Consider the following 19,883-nt stretch of genomic DNA (forward strand, 5'->3'; position numbering starts at 1 on the left):
TTAATTATTTCAGTTTAGGTTTATACTAAAACATTGAGTTACTGTATGCAATTTATACAGAGTGGATTATTTAAATGAAAACACCTAAATATTTATATTGAACAATATACCGATGAACTTAGATACCTGTAAAATTAAATGATAATATAACCTAATAGTTTAATTGATTAAATTAAACGATACATTTGAATATATTAATATTCCGATAGCCAGCTACACAATGCAAATTCAAAATCATTGAAAATTAACCTTGATGTTCTGATTGTTTGCTTATGCAATCTAATTGTTGTAGTAATTCGTAGAAGTCATTAAATTGTGAATTTATGTTTACTATTTATTCAAACCTGAACTGACACATTTTGCTTCGGAGTTATCAAATGAAGTTAAAGCAACTAACCTAACTTTACTAACGTAAAACTAACTTAACCTAAGTGCTAAATTAAGTTTGGTTAGTTATTTAGTATTCAAACTTGAATCTGTACATTTATTTTTCAGTTATTTCAAATTAAATTAATTCATAATTTGCAATTATTTCAAATGAGTTTTCATTTTTTATTTCAAATGAAAGTAACCTCATCTAAACAGCAAATTAGGTTAGGTGAATATCCCGTTAAATGAGAAACAGACAATTACATAACTGCACTAACTTCGATGTTATAAATATATAATATTAAATAAAGTATTAGAAAGTGTGTTCCTCTGTCAAGTCTCAAAATATTTAATTTTAGTAATTTGCAGAAGTGAATTGTATACTTCTTTGATTTTACCACCTACTCCAACTAAAACTAGCAAATTTCATTTTCCAATAGTATCCAACCAAAATTAATCTAATTAATCTAGTCCAACTCAAATAAATTAATTCAACTACATTCAAAAATCTACCAAAACTACAAACCGCTTAAATCGGTCTTTCACTTGCAACTCCACCCGTTAGAAATCGATCCTCAATTTTACAAAAAAGGTAGATAACTGATCCACATACAAAATTCCCTGCAATACCGACAGTTCTTCCCGAAAATCATTTAGGCCGTTCAAAACTCCCAAAATCATCCCTCATTCTCCACATTAGACAATTCCTTTCGAAAACCGTTACACGAACAAATAATTTTCCATATATCCGTGCTTTGTTCTCGCGTTCATTAAAAAAATCCTGTATCGTACAGGTTTCGGGGCGAGGTTACTTGTTCCTGGTCGGAAACGCAGAATAATAAAGTCCGGCGTCGATTGGCCGAGCATTGCGCAGGGGCGGCACACTGCGCCTGAGTTGATACTCACGTCCTGCATAGGTCTGAGGTATCCCGTTGGTGTAGACGCCGGGATCCGAACCTGTTGGTTGACCGTTCGGTGTTTGTGCAGCCATGTTGAAATTGGGCATCGTTGGCGACGGTAACGACGGTATCGCACCGTTAACCGGCTGCCCTGTACCGGTACCTACGAGCAAACCTGATCAGTACACACCGGTTACCCTCTTGCTCTTACAACACTGACCTCAGTCACCCCCACGGCGCAAGGTATCGGATCGGGAATGCTTACGCTCAGATAGTTGCCCTCTGTACATCCTGTCAACCAATTTGCCCTATATATTTACGGTATATACGGTATAATTGGCAGGACGTTAGAACCCGTTTGCGAATGATCCGTATACCTCGCGCCACCGATTGAGGGATCATATGATCTGCGGATTGCTGAAATGTTAGTCGCAGGGCTGACGACGTATAATCGTCCGGTTTCTAAGTGTATCGACTCTAAGGACGATTACCAGATTTTGAACGATCAATGGGACTATCTGTTCAATTAGCTTGGGGCTTTTATTTAATCTTTCTGCTGCTATTTTTATTTAACTTAACCATCCTACTGATTTACTATTTAATTGTCAACTCTATTGACATACACATTAAACTGGTTACATTTCTAAAGTAAAAAAATGGTATTCTTACTATTATACAAACTGAATGTTAAAAAAATATTCATCTAAAATTTTAACATGAAGTAGTAAAAAATTATATCATTTCATTTTTGTCTGGTTACTAAATAAGAATTGAAGTCCCTGCATTTTTTAATACTGACAAAATGTTGACGCTACTTTCCAAAATGTCGAATCTCATTTTTTATTTCAAGCTTTCGTCAAAAATGTTTTAAGCTTCGTTAGAAATAAAAAATAATTATATAAGCAAGTTACATCTTTTATTTATTTATATTTTTACTTTAGCCTCACTTAAAAAATTATATTGTATCAATATATACACTCAATAATAAAAATTCTTTGTATCAATATATACACTCAATAATAGAAATTCTTTGTATCAATATATACACTCAATAATAAAAATATTTTGTACATTACAATATTTGCAGCCTAACTAATAAATTACTATCAAATCAAAAACAATTGTACACAACTGGTTTTAAAAACTGTCAAAACGAATTTTACGAGCGCGATGATCCACGGAGGCAAGATGGCGCCTCAAGAATGAAAGTAATCTGTGGGACCGGAAGTGGGAGGAAATAAAATATTATTTCCCTATCAAACGGTATTACCTATCGACGTATAGAAGAACGCTTGCGGTGAGCCGATTTCTGTGCTTACTTTTACTTGTCTGTACTATTTCGCTCGTATTGCGAACCCACAGGAGCCGGGAAAAGAAAAGAGAGCAAAGGAGAGCTGGTGGAAACGGTACCGCTTTGCTTCTCTGTTTTTCTCGTTCGGAAAACCTTCGATAAAGTTTCACAGTACCGGCAATATCTTTCGCCCGAGTCACGCTCGGTGAAAATGTTGTATTGATTTATGAGCCAGTTATAAGGCAACCGACTGAACGATACCGTTGCCGCGAAGTCCATGAGAAATAAACGGAAGGGCAGGATAAAAGGGGCCAAGATAAAGAAAGAGTTTCGCGCCATAGAAACCGAACTATTCGCGACAAAGTGTACGTGTGCGGACGTATGGGGGCTTTTCAATTCGATACTTCGTGATTTTCTGCAGATCGAATGTCGTCGCTGGTTTCTTGCGGGTCAAAGAGACAAATGATTTCGGAATCGGTTGTTATTGTTGACGTAACTGGATGCTTGTATGAATGAAGTTCTTTTTAGGGATAGTTTGTGGAGGGAGTGGCTTTTTTGAGGATTTGGAAGTTGGATAGTTGGAAAATTTGAAATTTGGGTATTTGGCAATTAAAAATTTTAGATATTTGGAAATTCAGAAATTTGGAAGTTATGGAACTTGGGAATTTGAAATTAGAGGGTTTGGTATTGAGAAAGATACATATTTGAGAGGTTAGGAATTTGGAAATTTAGAATTTTAGAAATTTGAGAATTTGGAAGTTATGGAACTTGAGAATTTGAATTTAGAAGGTTTGGGATCGTGAAAGATAGATATTTGAAAGGTTAGGAATTCAGAAATTTAGTATTTCAGAAATTTGGAAATTTAGAAGGTTTGAAATCGAGGAAGATTGATATTTGAGAGGTTACTAATTTGGAAATTTGGGAATTTGAAAGTTATGGAACTTGGGAATTTGAGTTTCAGACGGTTTGGAATCGAGAAAGATTGATATTTGAGAGGTTAGGAATTCAGAAATTTAGAATTTCAGAAATTTGGAAATTTAGAAGGTTTGAAATCGAGGAAGATTGATATTTGAGAGGTTAGGAATTCAGAAATTTAGAATTTTAGAAATTTGGGAATTTGGAAGTTATGGAACTTGGGAATTTAAATTTTGAAGGTTTTTTCGAGAAAGATAGATATTTGAAAGGTTAGGAATTTGAGCAGTTAGAAATTTTGAAATTGATAACACTAGATTTTGGAAATTTTGAAGCTGGGGAAGTTACAAACTTGAATTTTGAAAGTTAGAAATTTGCTACATTAAAAATTTAGAATAATCTGAAAACTAGCGAATTTTAAAATTTGAATTTTGAAGGTTAGGAATTTGGTAATCTACAGAAATCTACAGGGTTATGAACATGGAAGCATCGAAATGTGGAAATTTGAAATATTTGTACTTTTGTAAATTTAACAAGTAAGGATTTGTGAATATGGAAATTCAGAATTTAATTTGAAGCTTTAAAAATTCGGAAGCTTGAGTCCACTTACGTCAACAGTAACAATTTAGCTACTCCAACACTTTGATGGCCATACATTTCATGAAATATTTCTCTGTTTGCAAAGTACGTATTAATTATTTTCAAGAACACAGTTTTCCTATTTTTCAAAAATCGAAATTGTTTATATTTTTGTTATATTGTTAATTAAAAATTTGGAAAGATTTTCAGTGATTTTCCTAATTTATTTTCTTTTTCAAACAGGAGCAGTAACGCAGAACAACATAGAAACAGGAGCTACCATAATTTTGAGCAGCAAGTATACAGCACTGACAGTTATAGAAACTTTTGCAAAGTACTTGTATTGTACACGTTAACAACATTTCAAAACAACTGTCGGCTATTTCCGTTAAAGTTCAACTGCGTAATTAATGTTTGTTATTACTGTGCCAGTAAAAAGTTTGTGTACATTTCTGTTTAACAATTATCTGCAACTGTTTATTTTGCGACTTTTGGAATAATTATAATTCTACCATATCAGTGATAATTTAAAATGCAGTACTTGATTAAAATATACTATTCGACTAAAATACGCCATTTTATAATTTAACATACATTGTGATAAAATTTCGGAAATTACATAACGCCTTAATTTATGAGTTCGTTGACAAGAGATTTATTGTTGTAATATTAATTACTTTTGTAATATTAAAAGAGACAAAAAATGTTCAAATGGTAGGGATATTTTGTATATGTCTTTGTTTACTTTATGCCTATCATTGGTGACCGAGTTGATTTAAAATTAAATTTAAAATTCAGTCGAAAATTTGTCTCATTTCAACAGTCACATGTGGAGTTATATTACAAGACAAGGGGTTAATATTTTGTACTATACATAATGAAGTTTATTGACAGAATTATACCAAACAATTCCTATGTAACATACCTACCGCAAAATTTTCAAAATACAATAATATAACAATAATAATGCAATAAGTATTTAATGCAAGATGGCGTACAGAGTTACTGGAATTGCGATATATTACATGACAACGGCCCTCAAAGTGTTAACTTATGTTATACACGACGTTCAAAATAGGTGCATAGAGTGTTAAAAGAAAGAAAAACGTACCGGAAGTCGGTGGGACGATGGGGTTTGGCATGCCATTTAACGCGTGCGGCAATTGTCCAGCTGCCAACGCCGCCATCGGGTTGATGTACGTCCCCTGTGCCGTTGCGGCAGCCATGAGGGCTGCTTGCTGCTGTAAATAGAACTTATATGTCGAAAACACATCCGAGGGAATGTATTCCGCTTAAATTGTTAATTAAGTGGTAAATGTCTACGTTAATGTGAACATAGTGTCCCGATAACGCGAATTACAAGACCAATTTCTGTTTTGCGAAAATACTTTGTGAAAATATGAAAATTTCTAATTTTTAAATTCTTTCTGCAGTTCTGTAATTTTCCAATTCTCCAAATGTTTATATCTCAAATTTTTAAATATTGAAATTCTTAAATTATGGAATTCTCAAATGTTCAAATTATAAGATTTTCAAATATACAAATTCTTCAAATTTTAATTTTTAATTTTTACATTTTTCAATATTCCAATTTTCCAATTTTCTAATTTTCTAATTTTCCAAATTTCCAAATTTCTAATCTTCCAATTTTCCAATTCTCCAATTCTCCAATTCCCCAATTCTCCAATTCTCCAACTCTCCAATTCTCCAATTCTCCAATTCTCCAATTCTCCAATTCTTCAATTCTCTAATTCTCGAATTGTCCATTTGCAATATTAAAGCTAAGAATACTTATAATTTCAACAAACTTTGATCTCACAATACAAAAGTCCACAAATCTGGAAAATTAGTAACTCGGTAATTTTATTTAAATTTTCAAATCGAGTAATTTTAGAGGTAGGTACTTTCAAAGGTAGTAATTTAAAAATTTAGGAACTTAGAAAATAGGCAATCTAGTACTTCAGATTTAGAAGTTTAGAAATTTAGCTATTTGAAAATATACCAAATATTCTAAATTTTTGAATTTTTCTTCAAAACTCTAAAATTAAGCAACCACTAAATTTTCAAATTGAAAAATTGACTTTCATTGGAAAGTTGTTCATGCCGGCAGATTCATATCACATGCCCAAAACCATCGCTTCACTTATCCATCACTACCGGCAACCGAATTAACCCACTTACTTCAAAAATGTGTCTACCACAATGAATTTTATATACAATTGTCTATCAATACCAGATACAACAACAAATCAAAAACAGATTGTTATAATTTCGTTGATCTTCATCAAAAAGTCAAGGTTAACAAAATTTTGTTACACCCATATTGTTCAATATAATAATGTCTATAGAAATCCTTCATTTCCCAGAAGTATTATACCTTTTCTTATCAGAAACAGCTTTGTTTTATATAATAATACTCATTTTAACAATGCTGGCCACTGTTTTGTTTGTTTCACTGACTTCTTTATATCAATCGTATGAAAGCATCACTCGACAATGCTGCAGACGAACACCTACGTTCGAAAATAATGCGCATTTATTCCACAAATAAGGCTACCATTTTGTTGAATTTCTCTTATCGAAGCACACAACAATTAAATAAGTACCGAATATTAAATAATGATATGCGAAAATTTTTCGGCATGAAATTCCACCTTAGAAATTTACATTCGTGTCTTTCGAAATTGTTTTTCGTTATTTTCTCTTTCATAAAACAATTTTATAATCATTTTATAATCATGTATATAAAGAATATGATTTACATTGTGTATTATTATGTGTATGTACGGTATTTATAGTATGAATATGAATTCGTCACAAAATCTTCACAATCTAAAATCTCAACTGTCCAAAGTTTCGACAGCTAAAATCCCGTCATTTAAAATCCCAGTGGTGTCGAATATACTTGTCGAATAAAATAATATATAAAACTAGCTTGAACCAGTTTAATTTTAACTGTTAGCCGCGTTTGACTGGTATCATTTAAAACCTCACTTGAAGTGCGTTCGATAAATATATTCGGGATTATAACTGCCGGGACTTTAGCTATCGGGTTTTTAGAGGTTGGGATTATAGGTGTCGGTATTTTGGCTTTCATAGTTATAACTATAATTATAATATATTACATAATTTATACTAAATACTGTATAATATTGTTAAATTTATAATATATGTATCATTAGTGTAGTACATTATTCAAGTATATTGTAAGTTACATTATCATAACTGTAGTATAACTACAGCTATGACTATATATAATTATAACTATAAATATCGTTATACTATACATAACTGTTTATAGTCTAAACAACTGGAATATTTTAATTTTTTTTTATGAAAAAGAATTTACAAGTACAGAAACCTAACACATTAAAATATAAAATATAAAATATGCAAATAAATTTAAATATGTATTATATGATTGAAAATCTTGTGATTGAATTAGTTGTAACTTTGTATTAGTTAAAAATAAATAAAGATTATAATTTGTGAAGATTAAAAGAATCGAAGAGAAGAATTTTATACGCAGGACGTGAAAGAACGATAGATTGCGAATCAGTTAAAAAAAGAAGAAAGATGGGTTAAAGTTGTCACGATGACAAGTGAAGGAGGAGAATATCGAATATCGTCGGTCATTTTTAACAAGACAGAAGCTATTATAGATTGTGATTCACGATAACGAGGACAACTAGACGGTAATGTGGTAACGCGAGAGCCATTAACGGTAATGCGACCCACCTGAGCATAAGCGCCGTAAGCGCCGAACTGATTGAAGACGAAAGGGTTAAGGATGCTCATGTTCCCGGCCATTTGCTGCATGCGTCTTACTTGTCTCTCTTTCTCAGTATCTGCGAACTTTACCACTACGCTGGATGACGCACCCTGAAACACAATGGAATAATACTTATTTATTAAAGTCGATTGCAATATTAATATAATGTTAATATACCAATATCAGTTTAGGTTATTAATGTTTGGAAGTAATGGTGTTCAACCATGAATTTGGAATTTGATAATTTCTATATTTTAGATTAGAATTATCAGATTCCCAAACTGGTAAATTTGCAAATTTTTGAACTATTAAATCAAGTTCCCATAGTTTCAAAATTTGAAACTGACAAAGTTTCAAATTTCCAAATTTTCAAACTTCCAAATTTCCAGACTTCTAAATTTTCAAATTCTCAAGCTTCTAAATTTCTAAATTTGCAAGTTTCCAATCTTTCAAGTTTCCAAGGTCCCAATTTCCAAAATTCCATAATTCTCAAAATTACAAATTCCAAAATTCCCAAACGGCCATCTTTTCTAATTTCCAAATTTCCAAATTTCCAGACCTCAAAATTTTCAAATTCTCAAGCTTCTAAATTTCCAAATTTCTCAGTTTGCAAGTTTCCAATCTTCCAAGCTTCCAAACTTCCAAGGTCTCAATTTGCAAAATTCCATAATTCTCAAAATTCCAAACTCCAAAACTCCCAAACACCCATCTTTCCTAATTTCCAAATTTCCAAATTTCCAGACCTCAAAATTTTCAAATTCTCAAGCTTCTAAATTTCCAAATTTCTCAGTTTGCAAGTTTCCAATCTTCCAAGCTTCCAAACTTCCAAGGTCTCAATTTGCAAAATTCTATAATTCTCAAAATTCTAAACTCCAAAACTCCCAAACACCCATCTTTCCTAATTTCCAAATTTCCAAATTTCCAGACCTCAAAATTTTCAAATTCTCAAGCTTCTTTTCCAAATTTCTAAATTTACAAGTTCCCAATCTTCCAAGCTTTTAAGGTTCCATTTTGCCAAATTCCATAATTCTCAAAACCACAAATTCCAAAATTATCAAACGCCCATGTTTTCTAATTTCTAAGTTTCCAAATCTCCAAATTTTCAAATTTCCATATTCCTGAATTTTCAAACTTCAAATTTCTAAAATTGCTCTCACATTCCCAAACTTGCAAATTTCTAAACTCTTTCAAATTTCCTATCCAATTTTTCAAATCCAAATTTTCCGAAATTGCAAAATTCTCAAATATAAGGAATAGCACATCAGGAAGATCGTCAATTCAAAAACTTGAAATTTTAATAATAAAATTTTGTTAATATAATGAATTCTTAAAGCAATTAATACAAATATTCATATACGTAATGATCAATATTAACTCATAATATAATTAACCTATAAGTGATGAATGTCTTCTCTTCAATTTTTCTTTCAATCTTTCCCTACTCCCTAAAGAAGACTTCTCCACGTGATTTCACGGTAAAATCCATAAGAATTTGTAGTTCAAATTCCACGAGACAAAGTCGACCTATTTCCAACATCCTCCTTTGACCAGCGCATTATGGGAAATCAAGATGGCGGCCTATGCGATTTATCGTGTCAAAATTAAGTTGCTCACGATGTAAATTGCCTTGCTATGACAAGCGCGTCTGAAACGTAGGATCAGATACTCCTGTCAGACGTGCCGCTTCGTAATTTCCATGAGACGAAGCGGCGCTGTAGCAAGGGGATTACCGTCGCCGACGTAAAGCCGCATAATTTTCTAGAATCCCGCATTTTCTCCGTGACCGCGTACGCGTTTCTCGTCCTTTATGAATTTATAACACGTATAAAATTTGATAATAACGCCGCTTCGACAACGGACGTAATTATCAAAGAAGCCTCAACGTCTTCCTCATTAATCGCTGGAAATTAACCTATCGGCTAACTCGCTTGCGTTTAACAGCTATACAAATTTTTTCTTGTTAAAAATTAAAATATTTCGTTAGGTTAAACTTTGGGGTGTATAAAATTATTGACTTCTTTTTTTAGTATTGTTTTTTATGTCTGGAATATGAAGATTCACGTTTTCTTGGTTAGGTAGAAATCCAGCAGTTAATTGTTTAATTTTAGTAAAAATTGAAAATATGCAATTGTAAAATAAAATTCTGAAATTAAATTTTCAGTTATAAAATTCCATTTAATTATTGAATTTTCGATTCTAGAATCAAATTTTTTGGTTACAATTTCAATTTTTAAAATAAAATTTGAGAATTCAATTTTGAATGCTAAAATAAAATTTTCAATTTCTAAAATAAAATTTGAAATTCCATTCTGAATTTTTAAAATTAAATTTTGCAATACCATTTTGAATTTTAAAATAAAATTTTACAGTACCGTTTTGTACTTTAGAATTAAATTTTTACAATACCATTTTGTATTATAAAATTAAATTTTTACAATACCATTTTGTATTACAAAATTAAATTTTACAATTTAGTCTTCAATTTTTAAATTACTCTTCAATTCAATTTTCATCCAATTCAATTTTTCATCAAAATTAACTATTTTAACGTAGTTCAAATTTTTTATTGAATTTGCAGATAAAATAATTTCTCCAGTTTCACCAATAAATCAAAATTAAATACGCAGTCGAAAAATTACATTGAAAGTCCGGCTTTAATAATAAAAGAATATAAATGACAGGTTCTTACGGTGATAAAGATTGATCTATCAAAGGATCATGATCGTGCAAAAGATGGAATTATTACGCGTATTTCTCGATGTGAAAAGACGCTGCTTTTCGAGATGCTTACGAGGATACATAAGGCGATGACGTTCTTACCACGTCTAAAATATAAATGGAAAGGCAACAGGTGGTCAGTGGCCATTGTGAGTGCGGAGAAAAGCTCAGCTTTCGAGCTTCTAGTGATATATTATATTCACGTCATCAATGCAAATGCCGGGCGTGTCTGAGTTTATATAACGATGGTAATATTGTAACCCGTTGACATGCTTGCTGGAAATTCCGCATTCTTGTCACGCGATTTTGCATGGTTCATCCCCTTTCATCCCTTCCTTGCTATACACTTTTTCACTTGCTCCGTCATCTCTTCCCTTTTTATTTGCTGTCTTTCTTTCAAATATAATATTCTTTTATTGTATTTATTTGAAACGTTCAAATATTTTACAATACATTAATATTAAGTAAAAATTATGTAGATATTATAATAATATGGTGATATGATATGTTAAGAATTAGATATTAATACAATAGCATGATATTTTAAGAATGTTTATAAGATGTTAATATAATCATATGATACTTTAAAATGTTAGTATGGCATTCATATAATTATTGCTACTTTAATAATATTAATATGGTATTATTTCAGATATAATGTTAATACAATACTAATGCAAGTATAATATTAATATAAATACAATGTTAGTACACTTATTATAAATATTAATATAAATATGAATATTTAAGAAAAATACGCAAGAAAATCTTTTACAGAAAAATAATATCAAGATGAACCTTGTAATGACCCTGAAATGACCTATGGTCATGCTAATATTTTTTCTAGCAAATGTTAATTAAATTAAATACTCTGAATCTTAAAAATCATTGCCCACAAAGATTAATACCTCAAAATCAAATTCTCCCTTGCACTCAAATGTATTTTGTTAGTGTGAGCTTTAAAGCTTCATGGTTAAAGAGTTTAATGAATTTTTATATTATTATTTTCTTATTAGGAATGTCACTATTATCTGTGTAACTATGTTTGTACATAATACTATAGATTTATTTTAAATAATTTATTTGAAATTTCTATATTAAGTGTGTAAACTTGTATTAATGAATGTAAGTTACAAGTACAAGGAGTTAATAAGATTCCTGTTTACGTCAATATCATAAAGCTATAAAAAGTTAGCTTTCGAATCAAATTAATGCCCGTAAAATTTTACATCGAAACTTTCTGGAAACCACCGATAAAACGATAATCGCTATTAATACGTAGCTCAATGTAATATTCTTTTAAAGGAACACAGTCTAATTTAAGATATCGTAGCTTTAGTTTCAGGGTTGTTCGCAAGGGAAACAACACCTACGAGTTTCGCGGCGTGCTCTTGATATTAGTTACAGTAATGTGGAAAGTTGTATCCAACCATGAAACCCGCATAACTTTTATGCCTTGTAAACTGTGGCCGGATGCTGGTTTCCTTGAAACGTAGTGGTTATACACGCGTTTGGCCTTATTCGACTTGGCTGTAAACGAAACTTTTTAATAATTGCGAGCCAACCGTCCCTTTTCTACCCTGTTCGAACACAATTCAACGACCGCCAATTGTATTCGACGCTCATACGCGTGACCGAGAACAAAATGGCGGCTCGTGTAAAATGCTAATGAAAATGTCTCGCATCGCTACCGATAAAAACGTACCCGCTTAAAAGCTTTTAACATGGCATGAATTTAGTGCGGCATTCATTTGATCTCTGTTCAACCCGTGATTTCGTAGCAAAAATTTCTCAAACTTAACTTATGTAATTACGTACAGATAACTTAATTCTTTTAGAAACGTTCGTGCAGAGATAATTCTTCTTTATTTCAAATCTTAATTTAACAAACATTGTAAAGATTTACAAGGTTTATAATTGTAACTGATTTTATGATGTCTTTTAATTATAAATTATTGTACTACACACATTTGTAAGTTATTGTATTGTTTATTTGAATATTAACTATATTAATAGAGGTTCGTAATTTATAATAACTTACAATCATTCCACATATCTACTATGATATTAAATCATTTATAAAATTACTCATAAAATACCACAGAAATTTCTCTCGAACCACATTTAAAAAGTTGCTGACATTCTGTCCTTGATACCAAAAATCAAAACAACTCTCATTTTATCGTTTTCATAAAATATTACGATACTATGCAAGATTTTTTCATTTCCCCGATCAAACAGATTTGATCCCATAAATTGATTTAATTTTAGGAACGCAAGCAGATGCTTCATCGAATGTTTTTGCATGAGCTCGTTTTGTCGCTGTCTGACGACGAGTCTACTAAAGAAACTTTAAAAAAAAAGCACCTCGTAAAAAGTTGGACCAATTTCGTTTTTGCACACTGCATACCTTTGACAACGGTTTTAAAATGTTTGACTGAAAAATAGTAAAAGCGATTTTTATAGCGATATCCGCTATACAGTTGGGCAGTATCAATGATACTGGATGTGAAATCGTTCCTGGGTTATAATGCCAATTCCTGGATCATCCTTTCCATTCAGTGTTTAACATTCGCGTGTGAACCCATCGCTGCGACGTATCTTTTTAATGCACGAGCACGTACGACTATGATTTCGAATAGAAGCGTGCTTTAATGCCGGCCAGCTGTAATTTATACCATTTTCGAAGAAAAATAAATGGAATGTAAAAGTGGTCGATAAATCAATACTTTTTTAGTCGTATTTGAAATCAGGATATTTCGGGTGTATTTAAAATGTACGTTACCCTTCGCTATTATGAATATTTAAATGTTACTTTTATTAAAATAAATATTACATTTATTAAAAACAAAAATTACATGTGTCTGAAATTTTATACTGCAGCTTTTAGTGCATATTTATATATTTATTACATATTGTATGTTTGAAGTTAGTAATTGGGAAAGGTAATATTAAACGTTGAATAATTGAGTGATTTCAAAATAAATTTTTGCAAGAGTTGAAAGACATAAAATATTAATTTTATTACAACATAATATTGTCAATTCCAAGTTGAAGTAACCTGCTACAACTTGAAGAAGTATATAAAAATTAGGTGCCTCAGTTCCTGTAACTTTTGTAGATAAAATAAAATAATATGAAACGACATAAAGTAATAGTAGTGGCGTAGAAAAGTCATCATTTAAATTTAAACGCAAAAGTTATGGAAACGTTATCGTAGAAAATGACAGAGTATAATGTAACGCTAATACCCGTAACTATAATAAGACCTTGTGCTTTTGTGTGACGGATTTTAAAGAGACAACCTAAAAGGCAAAGTGTACAAATATAACGATCCGTCGAGCAGAGGCTTCAAATGTTCTCTACGTGATATCGGCTGGCTTTTTCTTTTCGCGTGTAGTTCAGAACGTTGGATCGGAATTAATGAACCGTAATCCCCCAATAATGAGGCTTCGGCTTCACTGGCTCTGATACGACCTCGGCACCCTTCTTGCCCTCTCCTCTCCTCATTCTACCGGCCACGGTATATCGATGTACGTACATATATGCCCGTGTAAATGTCACATACGCTACATGACTTAGCGGGTTTGTTGCAGAGGGAGAAAGAGAGACAGAGAGAAAGATGGCCTTCCACGCTTCGAGGCTGTCGACGCGAGACAAATTATTTTCCTCAACAGCACGCGTCGATGCTTTTCACCGCGTATAACGAGTTGTTCGAGCGGCTTTACTCGTAGAGAGAATACAAAATGTCGCCTCCCAAACCCCTACGTTCCCCCTTTTTGCGGCCGTTCTGTCGATATTTTTCATAGCTTGGCACGCCCCTGAATAGTTCCGTTCGAATTTGACCGTCGACAATGACCTCGATATCGACGTACCCATTCAACGTGTTTTCGCTACCATGCTTATTTAATTAAATACTTCTTTTCATACCAATATTTTCAACTCTTGTAGTAATATAGTAATGTGTTACTCTTGTTAGTAATATAGTATTGATTTGTACGTTTCATTTAGATAATAACCATGTTAATTTTATATTAGGTAGACATTAGGTAGGTACTAATACCTACCTAATTTTATATTAGGTACACATTAGGTCAATTAGATATTACGTATGTTGTTATCAAGAGAAATCTTTTCAGTATATTACAACTTTAATTCTAACAATTCCGACGTATAACACAGTACGCTAAAATAGAAGAGAAACAAATAAACAATAAAATTCATCTTCACAAAAGTCAGCACAGATCTCAAGATCTGATCGAATTTTGTGAAATAAAATGGGAAACTTATGAAACTGTCATTTGATTACTATGGTGTTAAACCTTGAAGTTATTTCAAGTTCGCACCTAACCTTCATTGAACCTAACCTAATCCTTTAAACGTTTAATGAATTCTTTTGAAGTTATTATGTCTCTGTTGAAGTTACTGTTTCGCTTTAATTATTTATTTTAAATTAAGCTAAATGACGAGTGAGTCACATTCCGAAAGCCTCCATATTTGATATAGCGCGAATAAAAGAATGTACGAATTGCACGTTTCAAATCACTTTTCGCAAGCTGCAAAGAAACAAAAGTCCATCGTCCTTTGAGGATGGCAAAGTCTTTGAAAGTGAAGGTTCGATTCACAGAACCGCGATATTGCAGCGAACCTGCCAACAGAATGAAGCAATTACCTACTGATTGGAGGCTGTGCTGTTAGCCGCACCATCACACTTGCCAATTCACCAGCTGGTAATTTCAATAGATACAACTGGAGCCACAGAACCGGCTGGAACGCCGATTGCCTCTTGTCCATGCGATCCTCTGTCGAATCTCCGAATCGAAGGATACATCCAAACTATCCAATTCATCGATACATTTCGAATTACAAGTTGGAGGCTTTGATTTGGTGCAAAAAGCCTCGGTATAAAATATTCCATTCTCTAATCTGTTCACAATTTAATGCAAAAGTTCAGTCGCTTTTTAACCCTTTTCAAAAGGACGAGTCGTTTTGATGATAATTTAAAATTGATTATCAATGATGAATAAACATTAAATAGCTACACAATAATCAATTGTCTTTTCAAAGGCTGAGATAAATTAATTGATGAATTGTATTTAACAAATTGAAATTTTAGGACAAAATGCTTATAACGTTTAGGGATAATAAAACTCGGCAGAGTTTTATTTAATTGAACCAGTAATTTGTATTTGATTGACAGGATATAAAAATGAATTAAAATAATAATAATTGAAGATTTAAATTTTCAAACGTAAATTAAAAGACACATATCACGTATAATAAATTATTGTAATATGTATTATTGTATTATCAGGTACGTTAAATTATTGTTATACAGTTAATTTTATATGTGATTTTGCTTTCATAAATACACTGATTACAGCAAAAAAATATTGCGCGAAGCCTGACGTTCATTTCATATCGATAATACTCTTCATCATCAAATATATAAACGTCAACAGAAATGGAATTTAAAGTAAGGGTGAGACGACAGGCGAGGCTGTCGATTCTACTTAAATGCCAATATCAGTCCCCAGTGAAGTCTCGTCAAGGATATTTTGGTACGAAGGGTTCCTTAATAACGAGGGGTAGCTCCGTAAATTTGAAGAGCAATCAATCCCAGAAGACGCAAATCCTACCTGTTATCTTTTAATTCTCGCTCGTTAAAGTTCACCACAATAGTTTTACTTTCAGTTATCACGCTACCTTTGCCACTCGAACGTATAATTTAAACCCTATCCCGTATGAAGTTTAATTACATATAAAATTGCGAAAGAAACGATCAAATATCGAGCACTTATCTCGATAAAAATCAACACAAATTTAAAAAGAAGTATTTCAGTATTATATTTCTTTTTAAAATGAAGTACTTAAGGGAAGTGTTATTTAATGAATTTTGTAAAATATGTAAATTTTAAAATATATAAATTTGCAAAATATTAAAATATATGCAATTTTTGGGTCAACTTTTATAACAAAATTGAATACCAAATAAGAAACTTGTAAATTGATTAAATGATCAGTAGTTAGTTAAACGAAAGGAAGAATTAATTCCAATTGAAATTTAATCACGATATCAAGAATTCTTCCGCGGGCACATTAACTCATAACTAGAGAATAATATCGAGGTATCCATATCTCATGATCGCGTTTCTTTCTCTTTCATACTTTTTCCTACCCACGGGATTCGGTATCCCGTTCTGACTCCCGATACGAAAGACTCGGCAAACAAGTAACAGTTGTACCGGAGATAAAAGCAATGCAATTACGAGGCCGCCCAGGGAATTACTCAGAGAATGTCTTTAATTAAATGTTGGAAGCAGTTTCCGAGCCTCCGTTAATGCAGAGACAATTTCCTTCCATCCACTTTTCGCTTGCTTCCTCGAACAGAAAGGAACATCCGCCGTGGCTCGAGGGCCACTCCTGTTGCTGATGTTACGTCCACCTACAACACACGATCCCTGCTACTCTTCTCTCGACTCGCAAAACTTTTCGAAGTTCGCCTACCTAATCGCCCGTGTCAACGCTCGTTCAAAAGCGTCCGTTTAAGAATCGAATTCCGCCATCGAAGTTTCTTCATTTCGACGCGTGTAAACAGATACTTCGGTATTGCTTTGTTCTCCCGAATCCGATTGCGAGATTGCGATTTCAACCGGAAACGGATTCTCCTTTTGCAAGGAGAACGTATTCAGATGTTATACAATTCACACTTTTCTTGGAAAAGTAGTATAAGACAGTTAGAAAAAGAAGATATAATACTATTCACTGTAGACGTTCATCAGTTGGTGAAAAGTAGAAAGCGTTTCAAATTTCGCGCCAGAAGGTTCTACCAGGCAATGATGACTTCTCGTCATTCTATGTGAAAGTAGTAGGAAACAATAATAAAACTTTTGAAGTTTGGAAATCTCTTTTTGGTAGAATGGTAAATTTAGCATGAAACGTTTCATTTTCTTTAATAATGATAAACGTAGAAAATACTTCAAATATCGCGCCAAAGGGTTCTACCAGGCGCAAAATGGCGCTGATATTACAAGGTTGATTGCATCAGGTATTGTAACTTCGTTACTAGTCGATACAGTAGAATGTCAAAAGAACATAATTGTATTATTTCTTCAAATGGAAATGCATAATTTCTTTTATACAGTTCCTCTCTGGGAAACAGTAATAAAATTTTTGAAGTTTGGAAATCTCTTTTTGGGAGAACGCCAAAGTTTCATTTTCTTTAATAATGATACACATGTCGTAAATGGCGACTATTACCAGAAATATTATTAGCCAATTTCATGGAGTTGAATCTTTATCTAAGAAATATAGCAACTAATATCAAATGTATAAAATGTGGTAAAAAATTTGCGAGAAAATAGTATTTCATTTGGAAATTATTTTATTAAATATACGAAACTATACTATATTATTAAATATATGGAACAGTTCAAGAAATGTTACAATAATCTATTTCATGATGAATGAGGACTTAATTTGAGGTTATGTTAGCACTTTCCTAGTGACCACATAATTTATTATTAATAAATACATATTAGATTTAATTACACTTTACTTGATAAATAAAGGCTACAAGTTTCTTTAATCTTCAACTGTAAATTTATAAATAAATAATGAACATTTACTGTATATTTTTAAATAAAAATCCTTTCCCAAAGTCGATACCTGACACGAACATTATAACTACATTCTACTGTAAAGGTACAATGCTGTTCACATCAGGTATCCAAATAACGAAAAATGGACATTGTCCAATTTGGAATATCCGTGGTCCAAATTCGAAACCAGTTTCCTAGATTGGACCACTGCCGTCATTTTGAAAATATGTTTCCGTAACGAACCACATGGTAGTCCAGTCTGTTTTATATGTATCGATCATACTACTGAAATTGTTCTGAAACTTTTCTGTTCAAAACGCTTTTTTGTGAAAGAACGTTGCTATGAAAAATATTTTGGGACCGTAAATAATTGTTCGAGTAATTGTCATCATTGCAACAATTATTTGTTGCTCCAATAATAATTTTCCAATGATTTTTAACATTTTTATTGTCATTAACGTTCTCGATTTTTATCATTCTCGGTGTCTTTAATATTCTCATACATGATTTTTAACGTCCTCATTGCATTTCATATCTTTTCCCCAGCGCTATAAATTCAGTGCTGCATAAAACTATAAACACGTTTCCACCTCATGTAACTGTTTTCATGGCCAGAATTTTCGTTTACTCGAGTATGTGTTCGCTGTAACAAAGTATCAAAGAAAAGTTGAATATTAAAGAGCATACGGGTGCAAGAAACAATAGTTCTTCAAATTCGTCCATTCGTAGGTGGGGATCTTTTTATACCGAGCACTTAATTTGCCAGGCGCCGTAGGCGAGGAAAATAAAAACGTAGTAACGTTATTTAAAATTCCTGCGCTGAAAACGACTGCGTTACGTCTCCGGCACGTTTCAACCGGCACCGTGGCAAAACACTTCTGTAGGTTTGCTTTTATTACGAGACATTTCAGGAGTTGGCAAGGGGAGAGGGTTCGCGAGCATGTCGCGAGGCGTGACAAGAAATGTCACACGCTTCGGAAGGCATAACTACGCGTGAGGCCGGCTCGTTCGCATTCCAGGGGTGACATACCGGAGTGGAGAGCCACCGCGAACCTCGCAGAAATATTGAGCCCCTGGAGAAATATTGGCCGTCCCGTGACGCGCGAACATGCTGTCAATTCGAGTAGAGTAAACCGTATTATACGGCTCGATGAGCTTCCACGGGAGAAAAAATAAGAGGAGGAACAAAAAAAAATGATCGGGGAATTCGCGCGCCGCAGCTACCAATTTTTCACGGTAATAACCTTGCTTTAATGATCGATCAGTTGATGCCGCGCTATGATTTCGAGATTGAGCCGACCCGGATACGCCGCAACCCTCAGAGAATATTGCGCTTCTATAATATAAATGTAAATTCGGAATTTTTCGATTGATTTCGGGAGGGTTTCTTCGAAATGGGAATGTTCGATATTTGAACCCTAATACGGTAATGATTGATTATGGCAATTCTTTCTGGAAATTTGCAAATGAATTTAAGGTAGGAAATAGATATTCCATACTTGCATTCGATGGTGATGTCGATTTTTTCGACTGGAAAATTTAGAAATGGGTTTAAGGGTTTTTCGTCTAAAATGAATTTTAATGTTTGTGAATGATGATTGAACAATCGAAAGACGATGTAGACATACATACTATTTACAAAAATAGTAATGGGTAATATTTGAAATGATATGCATGTATGTGTGTATACGTCATATGTGGTCAAATAGCAGAATACGTTTAATCCACACATATGTTGCTTC

General features: G+C 32.7%; 1 protein-coding gene across 9 annotated transcripts in view; it reads right to left on the reverse strand.

Moving 5' to 3' along the window:
* The window catches only part of LOC100879998 (bruno 3), a 465,868-nt gene that overhangs the window by 43,188 nt on the left and 402,797 nt on the right, over nt 1–19,883 (reverse strand). For 7 of the 9 annotated variants that reach the window (XM_076539338.1, XM_076539340.1, XM_076539337.1 and 4 more), the window contains 3 exons: nt 7,789–7,932; nt 5,162–5,291; nt 1,276–1,443 (listed from right to left, as the gene is read on the reverse strand). In XM_076539338.1, coding sequence (XP_076395453.1) covers nt 1,276–1,443; nt 5,162–5,291; nt 7,789–7,932 — 442 coding nt within the window. The remainder of the gene's footprint in view (nt 1–1,275; nt 1,444–5,161; nt 5,292–7,788; nt 7,933–19,883) is intronic. The other 2 variants (XM_076539334.1, XM_076539335.1) reach the window with 2 other exon arrangements.

Source organism: Megachile rotundata, chromosome 13 (assembly GCF_050947335.1).
Source record: "Megachile rotundata isolate GNS110a chromosome 13, iyMegRotu1, whole genome shotgun sequence".
NCBI lineage: Eukaryota > Metazoa > Arthropoda > Insecta > Hymenoptera > Megachilidae > Megachile > Megachile rotundata.